Source organism: Plecotus auritus (assembly GCF_963455305.1).
Source record: "Plecotus auritus genome assembly, chromosome: 11".
In the NCBI taxonomy this organism is placed as follows: Eukaryota; Metazoa; Chordata; class Mammalia; order Chiroptera; family Vespertilionidae; genus Plecotus; species Plecotus auritus.
In genome coordinates, this window is record NC_137777.1 from 19,104,976 (window position 1) to 19,127,585 (window position 22,610).

The 22,610-nt window shown below is 34.5% G+C and overlaps 1 protein-coding gene across 1 annotated transcript in view; it reads left to right on the top strand.

Annotated features, from left to right (window-relative positions):
• EMC2 (ER membrane protein complex subunit 2) overlaps positions 1-21,534 on the top strand; it is a 42,696-nt gene extending 21,162 nt beyond the window's left edge. Inside the window, exons 6-11 of the mRNA XM_080646193.1 lie at positions 1,213-1,298; positions 1,444-1,503; positions 6,963-7,044; positions 7,696-7,806; positions 8,843-8,947; positions 21,140-21,534. Coding sequence (XP_080502319.1) covers positions 1,213-1,298; positions 1,444-1,503; positions 6,963-7,044; positions 7,696-7,806; positions 8,843-8,947; positions 21,140-21,226 — 531 coding nt within the window. The 3' untranslated portion in view covers positions 21,227-21,534. The remainder of the gene's footprint in view (positions 1-1,212; positions 1,299-1,443; positions 1,504-6,962; positions 7,045-7,695; positions 7,807-8,842; positions 8,948-21,139) is intronic.
• Positions 21,535-22,610: the final 1,076 nt, after the last annotated feature.

Below are 22,610 nucleotides of genomic sequence, written 5' to 3' on the forward strand. Positions count from 1 at the left end.
TATTTTACTTCCATTGTCTGCATCTTGTGGAGTATGTATTATATAAAAAAGTAACAATAATGATAATTAATAAGCTTAATCTGGCCTTAGCGTGTTTTATTGTTTAACCTTCTGCATTGAATAAAATAAACAGAGATGGAGGGGTTGTAAATTTACTAATTCATACAGTGCCCTCCAGTCCCAGACTGTTCACTGCAGCCTTAGTGCATAGTCTTGATTACACACAATATTGCTGTCTCCTATGCCTTTGCTCCAGTGTTCCTCCTAATATGCAGTGTCTCCCACACTATTTCCTCTTTTGCTTTCTTAATGTCTACTTGCCCTTTCTATTTCAGTTCAGGTGTCACATCTGGGACCCTCTTTGCTTCCTGCCCTTCCACCTCTTCCGCTCTGCTACAGGCATGTTAGGATCTACTCCATCATAACAACTCCCTAGATACTCTATTATTGTTATTCTTTTATTGATGTATCTTTCTCTTTATATTTTCATTGTCTAGCATAGTACCTATCATATAGTAGATGTTCAGTACATATTTGATGAATGCATAAATAAATGTCATTGATTTTTAAAAAATCTTTTTTTTAACTTTGTTGAAAATATTACAGATGTCCCCATTTTTCCTGTTTACCCCTCTCCACCCAGCTTCCTCCCCTGATTTTGATATTTATCATTTAAAAAACTTTAAAATGCAAGTTTAAATGTTTTGTCTATTTTAAAATATATCTTTCAGGACCTATATTATTCATTTGAAAGACTCAGATTGTTCTCCTAAAATTGTGAAAAAGTTATCAGAAGCCATATTTGTATAATGGCATTCAAGTGGCCATGGTGATATTTTTTTTCTTAATCTCAACTATTCCTCTGTCTCTTAAGATACAGATCTTATGAATGAGACAGAGTAAAGGATTTTAGGGTGGATAAAGATTAAGATTCCCTGCTGGCTTGTAATTATCAGAATCTGGATGGTTATTTATTTGAATGAAATGATGCATATATGTGTACATCAAAAGTAAAGCATATGTGATTGTTAGAGGAATGTTTGAATTCCCCGGTGGGATGTCATGGGGTATGTTTATAAATCTCCACTAAGCAGTAGTCCTACAATAGAGTTTCACTGGCATGGAGATAATAATTTGCACAGTCAAATTACCTTCTTTACAAAAACCCAGGGAATCATGAGCGCCTAATCCTTTATTAATGTCAACCCATAGGCTGCAAGAAAGCGTAAGATTGCCATTCGAAAAGCCCAGGGAAAAAATGTGGAGGCCATTCGGGAACTGAATGAATATCTGGAACAGTGAGTGTTTTAGAAGAGGAATGTGTTTCGTTATTCTGATAAATCTTTTTTAATTAAAATGGAATTTGCATTGATTTTCCTTTTTGCCCACATGCTATTTATTTACCAAATATCTACACACTTTTTTTTCCTTTTCCCTCACCAGATTTGTTGGAGACCAAGAAGCCTGGCATGAACTTGCAGAACTTTATATCAATGAACATGAGTAAGTTGTTAAGTACACATACAATTTTGTTAGGAGTGCAGTTTTCATCACTATCTAAGTTCAGAAGGTCTAATGGTTTCCGAAGGATTGGTGAGAAGGTACGAATCATGCCATTTTAAATGAACAAAATAAATAGTTAAATGAAAAAATAACAAATCCATGATTTGTTGGATATAATATGTGCATTGCTTTAACTTGATCATTTATTTTTTTACTAAATTATTTTTGTTGGAGAAATAAGTTTTTCTTTAAAATGCATAAGGCATTCTTTGGAATTAGGAAGGCCTGCATTTACTGAGCTATGGTTATTTTAGTGAATCAAAATTGTGAATTTTTAGAGTTCAAATTGTTCTTATAATACAAAGAGTATTATACTCCCTGCTGTTTAAAAATTCTGTCAATTGTATGCATTTATTAGCCTTAGTACTAAGAGAATCAAGTCTTCCAAAGTAGAGAAGCATCCTGTTGCCTGGGTAAAAAACCAAGAATAATCAAGAATGTTGAATGCTGTAGGAACTGGCTTATTGGATATTTAATGTTTTTGTTAGCTTTTTTTATTGCTGCAGTGACAGGAGGAAATCCCAGTGTGAGAGGATTAGCCCAGTCTTAGTGCAAGTTTTCTAATAACACAGCATTAACGCTAACCTCCATCCAGAGGCAGGACCCCTACCCCCTCTTAGTTCTTCTGAATCTGAAGTATATCACATTGCTTCTTTCTTTCTTCTAGAGAGAATAGAATCAGATTCTCATGCACATCTTACTATGCATGAAGAGTTAATCTCATTCTCATACTACAAATAGCTGACACAGGAAATAAAACAGAATGAAGACACTTGTCTGTTGCCTTTGCTCAGGGCTGTATATGTAATGTGAAATGGAGAATTAAGGTAGTTAATTGCATAATTCTGAGATTAGTGGGGGCTAAAATTAAAATTATAGCATCATTTAATGAATGTATACTGCATTCTGGGAAGCAGTCTCCAGTTCTCTACCATATTTTGACTCTAAGATTCTCTTTATTTTCCCTTAGGAAATTATTTTCCAAATCATGTTCAGTATAGATGAGTGTATACTTGTATATTCACATATGTGAACATATTTAGGATTCTCTTATGCATGTGAGATTGGTATTTAAACCAAATTACCATTTGGTAATTACTACCATTTGGTTTAAATGGTAATAATTTCATTTCCTTATTTTTTAAGTACATATTTATGAAGTATATAGTATATATTTTAAATGACATGAACTGAATTTTCAGAATGCAATAAAAAAAACAAGTTTTATTTTGTTCATAAGACAGATGATAGTCATCTAAAATATTTTTGTGCCATTTGAAGATCTGTGATTAAAAGCATATAAACACATTTCAAATCATCAAGGAAATTATTTTATTAATTAAAGGAATACCTAATGCAGAAAATTTGGAAAACTAAATAAAGAGTAAAGATGAAGACAAAAATCATGTGTAATTGCATCATCTAAAGTTAACTATAGTTTATTTTTTATTTTTTAATATCTCTTGAAACACAAAAACCTAAAATAGAATTATCTTTTGTGGCCTAATGCTTTTCACTTAAGTTATATTGTCAAAATTTTTTTTTATCACAGTGTGATTCCACAATGTGATTTCAGTGTCTTTATATTATTCCATCTTATTAAATGTAACCTAGTTTTCTTAACTAATTTTCTAAGTGAATAAAAAGGTTGTTTTTCATTTCCACTATAATGCTATACTAATTTATTTTAATTGTTTCTTTGGGCTAAATTCTTAGAAGTAGAATTACTTGATTAAATGATATGCACATTTTCAGGGATTTTGATAACTTGTTCCTACTTCACTCTCATACCAGCTATTATTAGTGTCCCTTTAACAACATTGGGTGCTATCATTCTTTTTAATCTTTGCAAATTTTGTTAGGTGAAAATTAGTTAAACTTTAAAAAAATTTATTTTAGAGCTCTTTATATAAATGATTGGAACATTTGTTTTTCCAGAAATACATGCTTGGTAGTTGAGTTTTTTTCATATTAATTTTAAAAAAAACATTTTATTTTTAGATGGTCATCTGTATCCATTTTCATTGCTTGTATGTTTTCTGTCCTCTAAGAACTGTATAAATATACCACCTCTGTTTTGCATGTTTCTAATATTTCTCTATTTAATTCTCAAATAGGTTACACTTTATTTTTAACCTATCATTAAATTTAATATTTGCTTCATCTTTTAATGCCCACATTCAGTTTTGCTTTGTTTTGAATCTCTAAAGAGTTTATTGAGATAGAGTTGAATGTACACTTAAGAGAAATAAAAAATCCCAAGAAATTGAAAACTACAAAGACAGAAAAACACCTGAAAAATTTCTTTTCAGAGGAAATGATAATTGTGTTCAGCTTTCCCTTTTATCCTGTATCACAAAACTCTTTTTGGTCTTAAAGGTATTCATTCACAAAATAACCATTTATTTTTTTGAATTGAGCACTTAGAAGAAATATTCAGATGTAGAGTACTTGGAAATAAATATCTTCAGATTTTTTGAAGTGAAAATCAGAATCTGTTCATTTAATTCATTTTGTTTGGGCAAGTCATTATAGTAGGTAGGATTGTGTGTGTGTGTGTGTGGAAGTGGTAAATTATTGTGGGATGTCAGCTAGCACAGTTTTATGGACACAGTGGCTAAAATGTAGCAATTTAGGAATTCCTAGATATATTTAACATTTTGGCATTTTCTGCATATGAATAGTTTATAAGCTATTTTAAATATAATAGGTCACAGGCAGCATTGCCAGTCTAAATCTAGAATGTTTTACTCTAAATTTTCACAGTAGAATGTTCATATACGCCTATTCAGTTTTTTTAGAGAGAGAAAAGGGGAAATAGCATTCTGCCATGAATTTTTTTATATCTTTTATGTTACCTTTATTTAAGTTTGCTTCTGACTTATAAATTCTAGTGTGTATTTAGTTATTCAAGTGGTATATGTTACACCAGTTGACCATGTTGAGATACTTTACTTGTTTTAAATATAAAACAATATGATATATATAAAATATATATTTTTGTTTATAATATGTATTGTTAGCATTACCAATACATATTATAAAACAAAAATACATATTTTAAACAGACACTTAAGTTTTTTTACTTAATTTGTAGTTAAAACTAGATGTTATATCAGTAAGAATCAGCTAGTATTATAAATTAATTATGATAGTGATTACGGTTCCTTTTTGTGGGCCCAGCCTTATTGTAAAATTTTATAACAACTAGAATTATTAAAATGTTATAAGGAAATATAATGTTGATAAAGCAATCTAGGGACAAATATGTAACCTTTACATATGCTTTTGTGAGGATCAGAAGAACTTTAAAAACTTAATTTAGTAAAAGAAACATTTAGAAGGGAACTGTCTTTTTGATGAAGTTAGGTGTATAGAGACCACATTCTCCTTGTCTTATAGAATAATAAACATCAGATAGATAAATACATATCAATACTTTCATTGGGGTCCTCAAACTTTTTAAACAGGGGGCCAGTTCACTGTCCCTCAGACCGTTGGAGGGCCAGACTATAGTTTAAAAAAAAAACTATGAACAAATTCCTATGCGCACTGCGGGCCCGGGACGAGTCGGCTGCTAAGCAGGACAGGCAGCGGCACCCGGTGGGCCGGATAAATGTCCTCGGCGGGCCGCATGTGGCCCATGGGCCGTAGTTTGAGGACGCCTGTTTTGTTCACTCAATTAGCCAGTCACCCATTATATACCTATCATATGTCAAGAACCTGGTTTTGGATATAAAAATGAAAGGGCTAAACAGCTGCATGATCTTTGATGAAAGGCTAATATGCAAATTGTCCCCTCGGGAGTTTGACCAACCGGGAGTTCTACTGATCGCTATGACATGCGCTGACCACCAGGGGGCAGTGCAGAATGACGGAAGGCCCCGATGGGCTCAGATCTCTGGCCAAACCTAAGGACCCTACCCGTGCATGAATTTCATGCACCAGGTCTCTAGTCTATATATAATAACCTTCATAAATCTAAAGTACTGTGATTTGGGGGTAATCTGCAGGCTGTTTTGGTCCCTCAGACCCTGTTGATTTGATTGTTGTTCCTGTCTTTATGTTACCATTCACATCTTCATCACTACCATCACCACAATTTTTCATTGTGGTATGTAGTGATTAGAGGCAGTATGCATGGTGGTTAACTATCTGGAGTGGCACAGCCTGGTTTCAGCTTAATCTTTGTGCCACAGTGTTCTTAACCATAGAATGGTGATATTAATTTCCTATTTCCTAGGGTTTTGGAAGGATTAGATGAGTTAATACTTCTGATACCTAGAAAATAATACATAGTGAGGATGTGATAAAAGTTAGATTTTGCCCTTGCTGGTATGAATCAGTTGGGACATTGTCCTGTGCACTGAAAGGTTGTGGGTTTGATCAGGGGGTGTATGGGAGGCAGTTGACATTTTTCTTTCACATCGATATTTCTCTCTTCCTTCTTCTCTCTCTAAAATCATAAAACATATTTTTAAAAAAAGTTAGTTCTTATTTACATATATGAAACTGCAACGTGTATTTTGAAAAGTAAGTATATCAGACATTAGTGTAAAGATAGGATGCCGGTGACAAATGCCAAAAAAACTGTAGGTAGCCTTTTTCAAATGGGTACTCTTATCACCTCCTCACTGTGAATAAATCTTAGGACACCTGTATTCTTTAGGATTTCTTATAAATAGTGAGTATAGTCACATGACTTTAAACATAAAATACATTGAGGGGAATTGTAGTTACCTGGTGTAAAACCATTTTTCCAGAACCCTTTGCAGCAGTTCTCTCCTTAGGTTTTCAGCAAGATTTTTGTTTCTCTACCACGTGATTAAATAATAGCAGAGTATATATCAAAGCCACTAAGTCTATTTTTTATGGGTTTAGAAATTTATAACTTTATTATGATTTTGTATTTTACAGTACAATTAACTAATGAAAAGTATAATAGAATATGTTGATAAATTTATGTCTATAAAGGATTTTTAGTGAATAGAGAGTATTTAATAAAATGTTTATTTCCTCCTTATACTTTAGCTATTTGATTATTTTATTAAATAATTTGTGGAATTCTAGAAGTTACTTTATATGTAATTTGATCCAAGGTCTTGAAGCCTATGTTGTTAATAATGTTTAAATGTCATAGTAGTGACCTAGTTTTAAAAAATATAATATGTATTGATTGTTCATGGGCTGCTTTAGGATTTAAACCTTTGTTTATTAATTTCATTAAAAACCTAAATATTTGTATTTATGAATTTAGGATAAGTCCTTTATTAATAATAAAGCTATTTCAGTTATTTAGTAAACAAAATGTTTAACATCACTAAACTTGTTTTAAAATTATTTTAAGACATAACTAAGATAAAATTTGTTACTTTTAATTTCTCCTTGATATTTTTCAGCTATGCTAAAGCAGCCTTTTGTTTAGAGGAGCTTATGATGACTAATCCACACAACCATTTATACTGCCAGCAATATGCTGAAGTAAGTTTCAAAAACAGCAATTGTATATGATTTTATTTTTGTTGGTTTGGGTATTATAATGGAACTAAGATTATGTCCTTAATGTTAGGCAAGTATATAATAAATATTTAAAGCATTTGATGAAAATTGACTTGGAGTAAAAGTTTTAAATTTTTAATACTGTAATGGAAATAGTGACTTTTCAGTTAAAAACACTGCTTAAAACAGTGAAATCCTTTGTATTTTTTATTTGTGTACTATTTTCTTTTTGAATTATGAATTAATTATGCCACAGTTGTCACCATTTAATAACTTCTAAAACATTGATAGTGATTATGATTTTTTAAATTTTGTTCTAGAAAATTCATATCAAGATCAGTATTTTGGGAAGTAGCAAGTATTTGTCATTAAGTATTAAGGATAGCAATATAATTCAATGCTGTAAGGTTAGAAGGACTTCATTATTAAGGACTGTTAATAGAATAGTTTTTGGGGGAAGGTTATGCTTTAAATTTTAGATTAGCTTTAACAACTTTAAGATGAAAATTTTTAAACATCGTGTATTTGTTTACAGAATATCTGTTTCAGTTAGTAATGCCTGTGGTATGATGAAACATGCCATATTTCAAAGTAGTAAAATAAACAAGTTTCAGCACTCTGAAATTTTTACAGGTCAAATATACCCAAGGTGGACTTGAAAACCTTGAGCTTTCAAGAAAGTATTTTGCACAGGCATTGAAATTGAACAACAGAAACATGAGAGCTTTGTTTGGACTTTACATGGTGAGTTAAGGTGCATGTTTAATGTTATTTTACCAAATCTGTCATTTAAACTCCATTAACTATCCTATTCAATCACTTCTTTCTTGTTTTTTTTTTTTTTTTGATAAGCATATGCATTTTTTCTTCTAGTTAATTATGAGTAATAGGTTATAAGATAATTTTATTTTTGAATGTTATTACATCCCAAATATTTGACATTTCAGTGTAAAATATTTTTTATTGTATCAGAAGTGATATATTCTCTTATAAAATTAAATAGTAACTGATAAAAATTCATACTATTTCTTAATTGTTTTGACATTCTTGGATTTATTCTCAACATTGTTATGTTTCTTACCTTAAATTAAAATTGTATGAGATATTTTTGAACTATGGCAATAAAAGACATATTAGAAATAAAATCTCTAATGTAAAATTAAAACATTTTTTTAATGGTGTAGAAAACGAGTTTGGAAGTTGTGGGAAGCATGTAATTAAATATTCCCATTATTTAGGTATGCCAAGTGACAAGCTTAGAAAAGTAAATTAACAAGTGCTTTGGGGTAGGAAGAATTTGCTGAGCTTTAAAATATATATAAAATGAGTCCCTCTCTACAATCAAAATGCCTGGAAAAATAAACTTTCCTTTAATAAGCCAGTTCTTTGAATTTTAATTTATCCTAGTCTTTTTAAGGACTTTTGAATGAATGAAAAGAATTGATTGCAGAGATGGAGGCAGGAAGAAACAAATGAAATACTTTTCAGGAAAGAAATGGAATTTTACCCTTAAGAGCTGTGGTAGACAACTAATAAAATAATTTTAGATATTTTTTAAGATATTCTTTCTCTTTTCCATTTGGATTATTTATTATTTTAAAACATGTCATTTTTAAACACTGCAATTTTATTTAACTTTATATTTATTTTAAAAACAAATTATTTTGGTACAGTTTTTAAAACTTTGTTATCATCCCATTGCAACTGTGACCTTACATGTTTTTTATTATCTTGCTAGAAAAATGGCATTTCGTTTTTGATGTTTCCTTTTTGTTTTTAGTCGGCAAGTCATATTGCTTCTAATCCAAAAGCAAGTGCAAAAACAAAAAAGGACAACATGAAGTATGCTAGTTGGGCAGCTAGTCAAATAAACAGAGCTTATCAGGTTAGTATTAATAGTTTTATATTATCATATAGGTCAGTTAATGTATTGTATGTCTTAGTTGTTGTTTTTTTTCCTACAAAGTACAAAGCCAAATGTCTGTCATTGGACTTTTATGCCTTTGGGCCTTTATCAAATGTGTTTTAACTACAGAATGAATTTGTAGTTGTAGGATCACTTTTTTCCCCCCCTAGAGGAGCCTGTTACTATTATGATCCCATAATTAGCCTCACCATCTAGAAATCTTAGTTCTGCATTTGGCAAATAAAAAGTAATTGTGAAAAATCCAGAAAGGATAAACAAATTGCAGGATGCATTTCAGAAGCAAATTTGGTATGTGCATGTGTTATTAATTAAAGATATCTCAAATAATGAAAAAGTGAAGAAAAGCAAACTAACCAGACTATATAACAGTGTATGTACTTGCCTTACATGTCATATCTTATCTGATTTTCTGAAGCTCATACCTAGGAGATTCTTCAAGAAGGCTTCTTGGAAAAATATATCTTCTTACATCTTGCATGTTATAACTTACATGTCTATAGTCTTTATATTTGAAGGATGATTTGGCTTTTTATGAAACCTTTATGAAGCTTGCATAACTAAGTCTTTTAAACATATTGTTCCATTGTTTTTTAGGATAAAATATTTCTGTCAAGAAGCCTGACACCTGATTTTCCTGATTTTCTTTCCCTAATAACTAACTTAGACTTTTTGTTTGGTTCTCCTCAGGAATGTTTTATTTATTTTTAAAATACTACAGTATGTTATTCTCGGGTTAATTTTTCAAATATACAATGGACCCTTTAATATGTGGATTTTATTCCTCTTTTAATTTGAGAAATTTGCTATTAAAATTATAATTTTAAATACTTTTTTGTTTGCTTAAGTTTTCTTTTTCTTTTTTAAAAAAATATATATTTTTATTGATTTCAGAGAGGGAAAGATAGAAACATCAATGATGAGAGAGAATCATTGATTGGCTGCCTCCTGCCTGCCCCTGACTGGGGATCCAGCCCTCAACCCGGGCATGTGCCCTTGACCGGAATTGAACCCGAGACCCATCAGTCTGCAGGCTGACACTCTATCCATTGAGCCAAACCAGCTAAGGCTTAAGTTTTCTTGTTCAGGTCTCCAATTATAGGTCTATTGGCTCTCTTTTCTCATATCCTATATTATTCATTTTTTTCCTATACTTTTTCTGTCATTTTCTTATTTTTTTCTTTAATAATTTTTATGGAGTTACTTTATATTCTTTTTCTTATTCTCCATGATTCAGGGAGACAATTTTCCTGGGCTATTAGGAGAAAGTTTTTAAGGAATCAGAGATAAAATAGGATAACTTTTCCAACTTGACTTCTCTGTAGCTTCCTCTTCTTTGTTAAGGAGAACTCAAATATGACCTCTTTGTATATTCAGCTTATGTCAGAACTAGGTCTAATTCAGAAATATATTTCGGTTCCAGCCCTCTGTTCTACCCCTAGATCTCTATAGATCTTAAAATTTGAGGTGTTGCTTTCATTTTTCAATGTTTAGTTTTATTGTTAGTGTTTTTGTTTTGTTTTGTTCTTCTGGGATTTGCTGTCTCTGGGTATGACTACCTTTTCTAAACCATCTCTCCTCTTCTTACCCCCAGGGTTTCTGTCTTGGTCAGTTTGATTTCAGATTCCAGTAGTTTTCGTTCTGTGTGAGGTGGGTTTTTTTGTTTTGTTCACTTTTTGTTTGTTTGTTTAGGTTTTTTTCCCCCTTTGGAAGAGGGTATTTACTAGATATTTCAGAGATTTTTAGGTCTGACTATTAGACTTGTTTAATGTTACACTTGCATATCTTTGATCTGTAGCCTTTGAGACTGTCCTGGTTTTGCAGGCCATTGGAAGATTCATCAGTTTACACTTTTTTTTCTTTCTGTGGCTTGTAGAGTAGTAGATTGTCCTCTTTTACACACAGCTATTGGTCTTTTTTAGGTCCTTCTGTTGTGGATACAACTATATTCTAGGGTTTTGGAAAATTACCTGCTGTGTAGTTTTTTGAAGTTGTCTTCTTTGGCCTTATTTTCTGTTATTTTGGTTTTGGTGCTGTTTCCTTGTTTTTGAACTTCTGTTGGAGAAGCTTGGGAAGATTAAAAAATTCAATGCTTCCATGATTACATCATTTAATGTAACTGTATTTTTATTTTATGTATATAATAGAGAATGTTAGCTCTGTTAGGATATAAGTCATATTTATAAATATTTGGTTGACTGGGCTTCTTCAAATGCAGTTTTGTTATCAGAGAAAATGGGAGGTTCTCTTCCCTACTGGGTGCTGCTGGTGGTGGAATTCTTACAGTTTCTCGAGAAAAAGAGTTTTCTGAGACTTGCATGGGAAGATGGGTGATTTTTATTTGTGTGGAATTACATCCCTGGGTTTCCAAAGTCCCATTTCTCTTAGTCCAGTCATAGAAGAAGTGGAGCTGGAGTTTTAGTAAAGCTAGAAGCAAAGCCAGTATCCAGAGTTTCCTTTCCATGTTGAGCTGGGTCCAGTTCAGTATCAGGCTAGTTGCAGTCCATTAGTCCATTGTTGTGTGGGATGTAAGGATTGCCCCACAAATGCAGAGTCACACAAGTCCCAAGAGTCCCTAGAGGGTGTGAACTCCTTTGTTCAAGGGATTAAATATCCCAACTGTCATGCCCTTGCAATGGTTGTGCCCATTCTGGCCAATGACCTTTGTTCTCAGCTCTGACAGCCAGCACCTTCCCTGTGTCACTCCAACTTTATTGGGCATGTGCCTATCTCCCCTTCATTGGACCCCTATGGAGTATAAAGTTGTATCTTCTGGTGAAACTATCCAAATGACATGCCTGTTATGTCTAGTTTTCCCTTTGCTCCTTTCCTATTAATAGCTAGGTTAATTTCAACAGTATCAGTTTGAGAGCTCAGATCTATACCGGGATTTCATACAAAGCAGGCTTGGAGAAGTTTAAAGATAAGACTTGTATAATATAAACTAACTAGGGGCCCAGTGCACCAATTTGTGCACCTTGAAAGGAACTGTGGGCTATGAGACTGCATTAGGCACAGGGGCAGGTCTTGGCCCATCCTCTGCGCCCCTGCCCGACCCTTCCCGCCATGGCCCCCTGTCCCATCTGCCAGCAGCCCCACTCCCACCACCGCCGCTCCCAGGCGCTGACGGCACCAGCCCCACTTGCACCCGCTCCACTTGCACCCACTGATGGCATAGAGCGATTGGGGTCGGCGCCAGCAGCGGGTGCTAGCGGCCGCTGCTACCCCAATCGCCCCTCAGGAGCAAAGGGAGGTAGAGAAGCCCTCGGGAAATTAGGGCCGGCAGCCGCCACTCGCACCCACTGATGGTACCGAGTTTTTGGGACCGGCGCCGGGCACTGGCAGCGGGTGCGAGCGGCGGCTCCAGTGCTGGCTGTGGGTGTGAGTGGGGCCAGTACTGGCAGTGGGTGTGAGCGGTCGCTCTGGCCTTGGTCTGGTGCTCCCGTTCACCTGCTCCACCATCTCACTGTGGCCAATGCCTGCCATGTTTGCACATGCCTCCTGGTGGTCAGCACATGTCATAGCAACTGGTTGTTCTGGTTGTTCTGCCATTCGGTCTATTTGCATATTAGCCCTTTATTATATAGGATGGTATGCAGACTACATTGTTGTTTTTAAGACATTTTTGAGAAGCAACTAGCTGCTCAGAGTGTATTTTTTGACATGGGATAACTATTTTCAAAAATCAATTTTTATTAAATTACAACATACACTAGAGTCCCGGTGCACAAAATTCGTGTACTTGGGGGGTGTCCCTCAGCCTGGCCTGTGCCCTCTCGCAGTCCGGGAGCCCTCGGGTGATGTCTGACTGACAGCTTAGGGGGGAGCGGGCCTAAGCCGTCAGTTGGACATCCTTAGCACTGCCGTGGAGGTGGGAGAGGCTCCTGCCCCTGCCACTGCGCTCATCAGCCATGAGCCCGGCTTCTAGCTGAGTGGCCCTCCCCCTGTGGGAGCGCACTGACCACCAGGGGCAGCTCCTGCATTGAGCGTCTGCCCCCTGGTGGTCAGTGTGCATCATAGCGACCGGTCGTTGCACCATTTGGTCAATTTGCGTATTAGCCTTTTATTACACAGGATAGGATGGTAAAAAGAAACACATCATAAATGTACATTTCAATGAACTATACAAGGTAAATGTGATGCTGATAAAAGTGGGGCTCTTTCATAATGTCACGAGGAAAGCATTCCAAGGATCTTTATGGGAAGGGTGGTCTGATGATAAGCTTTATTGGAAGGCTGGCCCCAGGTTTTCAGTCCCATTTCTGTCTATCCTGCCATGGGAAAAGTCCAGTCTTGCCCAGAAACAGGGCCAGTGTGCAGAGATTCTGTGCCATATTAAAGCCTAGTCCTTTGGAGCCCCAGTCCCTGCAGACTCACATGGTTGCTGTCGAGAGAGAACATGTATGTTACAGAGAGAGACATAGAGACAGAGCATGTGCACATACAGACACTTGGGAAGGACCAAGTGCTTTTTCACAATAACCAGTCAACTTCTTAAGCTTTCCTGGGCTTCTGATGGGTCCACCCTCTACCAATCTATTTCCTAGATCTTCCAGGGTCTTGTGTCCCTTTATCCAGTTTTATCCTTTTCCCAGGGTAGGCTTACAGGCCTTTATGATCACCATCTTGGCTCCTACTTCACATGTGCTTACCTCCTCCTTTATTGTTCTACCCCTTCCCCTTTATCGTTCTATCCCTTATCCCATTGAACTGCTGGTTCCCTGGGGTGTGTGTGAAGCTGTAACTTCCTTGTGAAGCAAGCAGGCATATACTTCCTAGTTGATTATGCTTAATAATGTGTGATATCCTTTGCTCCCTTTCTTTATCAATAACTAGCTAACTACCTGCACCAACAAATGTATCCAGGTCAGTAAGGAGAAACATTACAGCACTCCAGAGCTCTCCTGGTACCTCTTCTCAATTTGTAGTCTTTCTGTCCTCCCCAAGAGTGTGGATTTATAATCTTGTAGTTTTGGGCCCTTTTTGAACTTTGTGGAATTATACAGTATGTATTTATTTTTGCTTAGCCAATATCACTGTTTATACGTATTTATGAGACTTTATGTCTGTAGTTCATTCATTTTCATTGTACTATAGTCTATATGAGCATATATTTTATTTAGTCATAAGTTGTTAGGCATTTGGATTATTTTGTGTTTTGGGCTATTATGATAGTACTATACTGAATATTGCTGTACAAGTCTTTTTTTGTACATATACATATGTTTGTGATGATATATCTTTGAATGGAAATACTAGATCATGGGACGTATGTATATTTCACTTTAATAGATAAAGTTTGTTTTCCACATCAGTTGTTTATAGTATCACCAGCAGTCTTACAGAGTGTTCCATGCCTTTACTAACATTTGGTTTGTCAATTTGTGTAATTATAGCCATTGTGTTATGTGTGTAGTGGTGTCTTGTGGTTTTATTATGCATTTGCCTGATTACTAGTGAGGTTCAACAGTTTTTTTCATGTTTATTGCCATTTGAAGCCTTATCTTTTTCACTGATTTATGACTTTTTATTTTGATTTTTAGTTTACTGATTATGAACACTTTGTTTGTTATATGTATAGCAAATCTCTTCAACTCCTTACTTGCTTTTGCTCTCAAATGATTTTGAAGAATAAAAGTTCTGAAGTTAAATATGTTCAACCTAATCTTTCATTTCCTTTATGGTTTGTGCTTTTTGTTTTCTGTTTAAGAAATTGTTTACTACTCATGGTTATAAAGATAATCTTGAGTGTCTTTAGATCTTTTTTTCCTTCTGCTTTTCACATTTAGATCTAAAGTCCATTTGGAACTGATTTTTTATGTATGATGTGAAATAGGAGTCAGTTTCCCCCCTTTTAACTATCCAGAGTGTTTTTGTCCATCTCTGTATTGTGTCATGAGTCCCGTTCCATGGAAGCTAGTACCATGTAGTACTTAAAGAGAAGAACGCAGAATAGATCCATGTTGTCTGACTTCAAAGTTTGGCTCTGACATTAGCTCTGCAACCTTGGATATATTATATACTATCCTGGGCCTCACTGTTCATCTGCAAGGTAGGCATAATAAAAGTTTTCTGAGGATTAAAGGAGGTAATACATAATTTTTACCAAATCTGACTCCAGAGTTGGCAGGTCTGACTCCAGAATTGGTGCTCTTAATGGCCACAATATACTGCCTCTATAAAAGAGTTGTCAGGTATAAATGTGTCTGACATTGTAATTATAGTTTCTAACTCCCTTTTCAATCTTTTCTCATGTGAACAATTGATATTCTACCTTCACTTCACTTTCTTCAGTTCAGACCTAAAGCTTTCAATAATTACTAAATTCAGAGTTTTGTTTTGTTTTTTTCTTTTTCTTTCTTCCTATCCCTCAGTAACACAAAAACAGACAAAAATGCCCTTCCCTGCTTATGAGATGCACTTTACCAATAGCCATGACTCCCATCATTTCAGTAATTTAAGCCATCATTAAAAGATTCAAGCCCTATTCTCTAGTTATATTACCCTCCTTGCCATTCTTATTTAAAAACTTTTTCTTATTGTATTTTATTAGATCCATATTCTTTTTATAGGCTTATTTATAAGGTCTCAGTGTTCTTTGGAAAGAGCTCTGAAAGCATCACTAATGCTCTTTAGTCTTTTAGTTTTATACTGTAAGCTCTATATTTCTCAGATGTTTTGCACAACTTTACTGAAGGTATGATTTGCTTTTTCTTGACTCCATAGGACAGGATAGTACAAGGAATTTTTGCCAGTTCCTGTAATCTTGGAAGGTATTGCATCTTAATTTAGTTGGTCATGTCAGATTTCTGTATAGCAACTTCCATTTCTCCTCAACTAGGACTCATTGTGCAAAATTATTTCTTCCTCCTGACACCAGTAACAGGTTTTAAATAAAATCTCTTGTTGCTTTTGAAGCTTACATATTCTGTGCTTTTTCTACAGAGGCTCAGGGTTCAATTTCTGTCAATCTGACTCAGTAAATATTTGTATCTTTTATCCTTTGCTAACTTGGTGATTTAAAATAATGACTTACTTGCTTATGATTCTATAGGTAAGCTGTTTGGCTTGGGCTCAATTGAATAATTCTGCACTAGTCTGGACTGGGCTTATTTATTTATTTTAAATCTTTTTTATTTTCATTTACAGTTGACATACAATATTATAATAGTTTCAGGTGTACAGTGTACACCCAGTGATTATACATTATAAAACTTACTAAGTGATCATCCCCCAAAATCTCATACCCATCTGACATCATACATAATTATTAGAATACTAGAGGCCCGATGCATGAAATTCATGCAAGAGTAGGCCTTCCTTCCCCCGGCTTCTGGCACCGGCTGCCCTCTGGCACCCAGGACCTGGGCTTCCCTCGTAATCCCAGCTTCATCTGGAAGGTCGTCCAGAAGGATGTCCAGTCTAATTAGCATATAACGCTTTTATTATTATAGATTATTGACTGTATTCCTTATGCTGTTCTTGACAACTCTGTGACTACACTATAACTACTAATTTATACTTCTAAATCCCTTCACCTTTTTCTCCCATTTCTCCAACCCCCTCCCATCTGGCAACCATCAAAATGGTCTCTATGTCTGTCTGTCTGTTTCTGCTCTGCTTGTTCATTTATTTTGATTTTTAGATTAAATTGTTGACAGATATGTATTTATTGCCATTTTATTGTTTATATTTTTGATCATTGTTTTCCTTCTTAAAGAAGATCCTTAAACATTTCATGTAATACTGGTTGGGTGGTGATAAACTCCTTTAGCTTTTTCTTGTCTGGGAAGATCTTTATCTGACCTTCAATTCTAAATGATAGTTTGCTAGCTAGAGTAATCTTGGTTGTAGGTCCTTGCTTTTCATCACTTTGAATATTTCTTACCAATACTTTCTGTCCTGCAAAGTTTCTGTTGTGAAATCAGCTGACAGTCTTATGGGTGCTCCCTTGTAGGTAATTAACTGCATTTCTCTTGCTGCTTTTAAGATTATCTCTTTGTCTTTAACCTTTGGCATTTTAATTATGATGTGTCTTGGTGTGGGCCTCTTTGGATTCCTCTTGTTTGGGACTCTCTGCACTTCCTGGATTTGTATATCTATTTCTTTCACCAGGTAAGGGAAATTTTCTGTCATTATTTTTTCAAATAGGTTTTCAGTTTCTTGCTTGCTCTCTCTTTCTCCTCCTTCCGGTATCCCCAAGATGTGAATGTTGATACACTTGAAGTTGTCCCAGAACCTCCTTACATTAATTTCATATAATTGGATTATTTTTCCTTTTGCTGTTCTGATTGTTTTTTTTTTTTTTTTTTTTACTTCTTCATATTCCAAATCACTGATTTTGATGTGGTTGTGGGAAGAAACAAGTACTGTGTTCACCTACGCTGCCATCTTATAGGAGTTTATTTGAGTAAAACTGAGGACATAAGCCAGGGAGCAAGATCTGAAATACTCCCTCGACTGGACTTATTTATATTTCTGTCCTATGCTAGTGGTTGATACCCTCACTTAAATGTTTGAAAGGCTATCTGTTGTCTGGGAGTGCTGGGTATCTCTCATTTGGCAGGCTAACCTGGACCTACTCATGTAGGGTTCTCAGGGTTCTAAGAACAGCAAACAGGCAAACTTGGATGTGCAAGGGCTTTTCAAGCTTCTGGGGTTGTCACATGTTCCTAATATTCCATTGAGCAAAGAAAATCACATGGTCAGCCTAGATCAGGGATGCAGTACTTATCTCTCAATAGGAAGAGAAATATATTCTCATTTGGCAGTTTATTACACTACTAGAGGCCCGGTGCATGGAATTCGTGCATGGGTGGGGTCCCTAGCTCTGGCCAGAGATCAGGGCCCCTCAGGTTCCCCAACTCCCTGCCGCCTCCTTCCCTTGCCACCCGCATCCACCGCCACCCACCCCCCGGTTCCCTGTCCCAGCCTGGGGCCTGGTCCTGAACAGGATCTTTTGGCTGGGGAGTAGGAACCAACTGCAACAATGACAGCCGATCGGGGCCTTTTGGCTGGGGGGAGGGACCAGAGAGGTTTGCCACAGGCCCTGAGGAGGGAGCTGGCCCTTGGTCCCCCTGGGAAAGGGGCCGCATCTAATGCTACCCACCCCTGGTTCCCCTCCCAGCCCAGGGGCCCGGCCCCAATCAGGCGATTGGAGCCTGCCAGCCAGGGGGAGGAACCAGGAGGTTGGCCAGTAGGCCCCATCAGCGATCGGGGCCTGCGGGCTGGGGGCAGCTCCTGAGTTGAGCATCTGCCCCCTGGTGGTCAGTGCACATCATAGCCACTGGTCATTCTGATCGTAATGGTCACTTAGGCTTTTATATATAGATAGATAGATTGTATAACTCCATAGTCCCTTCCTTCTGCTTTGTTTATTTTGCTTTCCTTTTTATCCACTTTATTGAGGTAAAATATGCCAAAAAACATGCACACATTTTAGGTCTACAGTTGAGTTTTGACAAGTTTAAATTCCCCTCTCACCACCACTCCAATTAAGATACACAACATCTTCATACAGAAAGTTCCCTTCTGCCACTTTGCAGTGAACTCACTCCATACTACAGACAAGCACTGATTTGATTTTTACCACTATAAATTAATTTTGCCTGTACTAGGACTTTATATACATGAGATCATAGGTTATGTACTCTTTTGTGCCTGGCTCTTTTCTCTCAGTGTAATGTTTCTGAGATTCATCCAACCAGTGTCCCAGTTTATTTATCCTGTTACTTTGTACACCCATGTTGCTTTCAAAATTGTGTAAAGGTAAATTTTAGCCCAACTTATCCCAGTAATTGCAATGGATGAATCATTGACTATTTATTATTATTATTATTATTATTATTATTATCATTGTGATTTTTTGGGTGAATTTTTTTTAAGATCCAACAGGGAATTATGAAAAAAGAGTTTACTTAAGCAAAAATCTAACTGTATAAAAACAAAAATGCAGAATTTACAATTAATTTGGTAAATTATAACTAGAGATTGACATTTTAGTAAGCAAATCTGTGGGATCTAATAGAGAACTTCATGACTCATGTCTAGGCATATAAATAAGTATAAAGAAAAATATTCCTTATTGTAATGTTTTTCTAGGCATTTGTAAATTGGAGAAAAAGAGGTTTTAGGAACTGCTTTTCTTTCTTTCTACTTAATAATGAAACAGAATATGTCTACTACTGACTTTTCAATGAGGTAATTGGTTTAGCATGTTCGGTAGAGGCAGGCAAGTTTGATTAATGCTCATGAAAAACTTTAATGTGAACCTACACACAATAATTTTCCAGATAAATGCTTCTTTGGTACACTGCTAAATTCATCTGTGCTAGTGATCCATATGTTATTTATGATTGTGGAGGTGATTCTGTTACTATCCTTTTGGGAAATAGAAAATTAAATCATGATTTGAGGGAAAAATAGGATTCCGGCTTAATCAGTTAAATTGCCATATAATTCTGGAATAGACAAAATAATTGCATGTCAGGCAAAATTTGAAGTGATTGATTTATATTTTCAACTTTCTCTTTATTTGTTCTGACATAAATAAGTTTGCTTTGTTTATTCTAAATAGTACTCACTGGTTGTTAGTAATGTTGATACACAAACTTAGGTGATTTTTTTATTAGATAATTTAAAAAATCACAAATTCATATTTACTATTGTTATTATGTTTAAGTACAAACTAAGAAAAATGTATTTTAAAATACTTTTTATGACTTCAGCTCTATGGGAATCTATTTTTATTTTGCTGTGTAAGTGTTATTATGTGGTATCCTATTTGTACCCCCTTCCTCCAACCCATCAAAGCTTTTACTTAGAATTAGACCTTTAAGTATCTGATTAGGACCATTCCTATTTTTGGATAGGCAGAGGTAAAAGAAAAGGCTTTCTGTTCTTGGTAAGTCCTTATAAAAGTGAATTTGTCAACTGGATAATAGGAGTAATAAGCACACCCCACATCCTTTACTCACCAAATGCAGTTATGTAAAGGCAAAGTTTTAAATGTGATGTTGCTGTTATGACATTTTGTAATTGTGAATATTTAACATTTGAATTACTTTAATTAGTAATGTCTATAAAAAGTAAAAGGGATCTTGATTCTTATGAGTTCTTCTCTTTTCCTGGCATTTCCTTTAGAAATCCTCTTTATTTACTCTGTCAAATCAAGATTCAACCACAGGAGCTAATGGCTTAGGAAGTAAGGGAATCATAATGTTAAGCTGCAGAGAGGTCAAAGGCAGGTTAACAATTCCTGAAACCTATTGCTTCTATGATGTTACCTGTGCTTGATCACTTAATCTTTCTCAACAGGTCATAAGAAGTTTGCCAAATTAAGTTAATTACAAAAGAGAAGGAACACATCATAAATCAAGTGCTAAGTACCTAAGACAGCATTGGTATTTGAAGGAAAGATCAGTCACATGAAAATGTATTGAGTGCTTAGATGTTAATTGAAAGTACTTTATGTTTTAATAGTAAATGTTAGTACTTTAACCATGGGGAAAATAGGTAATGTAGTTATAATAAACCTACCCTCATAAGAAACACTTATCTAGTAAAGATTTACTTACCTGGTAACCTACCCCCATAAGAAACACTTATCTAGTAGTGTTAAATCAAACTGATAAATGATGGGAATTGTCAGTCTAGTTAGAAGTCATTTTGAAATTAGCATGGGGTAGTCAACAGTGGTTCCCCCACTGATTATGTGTACTATATTGAATTTAATACACTATGAATTTGGTTTAAATAAACAAAGATAGTATTTAATGTATTATATTTTGTTTTCATTGTAAAATCCAATTTAAACTAGAAATGCATATTTTAAAACATGTTTACATCATTGTAATATGTAACAAAGTTTTTTTTGACAGCTCTTTGCTGCAGAAGCATGATATTACCTAGTCAACTAATAAATCTGGAAAAATTTAAAGGATTACGACCAACTTTAAATAATCATAGAGATATCTTATACTTAAAATGTTTAATAGAAAGTACTTTACATTTATATTTTACCTTTGTTTGAAAACATTTGATTTTATGCTAGTGATAAAATAGATGTTAACTCTCATTAGCAATGAGAATGTAAGGTTGTGATTTTGAACCTGCCATTGAAATTGACCCTAATTGCATTTTTTAAAAAATTAGTTTGCAGGTCGAAGTAAGAAGGAAACCAAATACTCTCTTAAGGCAGTCGAAGACATGTTGGAAACACTGCAGATTACCCAGTCTTAACGTTTCAAAAACTCTTTCACATTACATTTCACAATTGCACAATTGAACCTATTGGCTTGTGACTTATTTACTAAATGCCCAGTGCTATTTATATGCTAATTTTCTGTTGAGGCAGTTGCAAAGAATATGTTTATATAAACCTAAAAATGCCTTTCATTCCTAAGCAGAAAGATCAGGAAGGTCCATAGAAGAAGAATTTTAGAGTTATTGATTGTACATCATTCTCTTAATATCACACTGCTTTTAAACCATAATCTGATGTAGAAATAACCTCATTAAATAAACCATGATGATTTATTAAACTTGAATATGATGATTATAGTCTTTTTATTATACTTAAATAGTGAAGATAACATTTTAGAACTCAATTCCTAGTTAGCTCTTTTTTATCTATGATAAGAAATACATAGCATATATAACTGAGCAAAATATTGGCAAATTATTTTAACTCTCCTTTAGTGTCAGGTTGGATTTTGCTCTGTTTCAGTAGGCTATTGTTTTATGTACTATAATATTATTCCGCTAAATCATGCTAAAATATGTAATTTTCCAAAATTTAGCAATCTGTCTGTAAAATGTTTGTTTTTGCCATAGAACATAATTAGATTTTTACCTAAAATGCTTTAAGGTTTATATATGCTATGATACTCAAATTTAACCTTTAATAAAGTTATATTTATTAAACTTTTAACTGTAAGTTACATAAAAGAATATTCAGAGATCTAGAGAATAGGAATTAAAGGGTTTCAGTGACTGTTATTATTTTTACTTTAGGGCAAAATAAAAAAAATAAACTTTTTAGAATAAAAATGTTTACAATCCTTTCTCATTATCTCCTTAGTGATAATTGAAATTTCTTCTTTTTTTTCATATTAATCAACCATTGTACTACCTTCAACAGTATTTTGCATGTTTCAATAGAATACAAAGAACTTTGAGAGTTAAACTCTTCGTTCAGACATAATTTTTAGAATATCAATTATTCATTCAAGACAAATATTTATTGTTAGTATTAGTTTGTAATTCATATATGTTACATAATATATATATATATATATTAGTCATAATCCTATTTATTTATACCAACATTATACAGAAACTCTTGCTCACTTGTCATTGCTGGATTTGGGCAAATGGGGATCGTGGAGGAATTGACAACCTGAAAGTCTTTAGGAAGAAAACTTGCCGATACCAGCATTTTAACCTTTTGAATAATTCTGTTATTCTTCCTATCTAGTCTAATTCTTTCATGTTATAGTCCTTTTCATTTTATTCTGTCAGGAGTAATGAGCAACTGTGTAAAAACTCTTCTCATATGAAGATAATTCTTCTGAGCTAATCTTTGTTATAACAAGATGTACTCTTTTTATACATGAATTTAGTA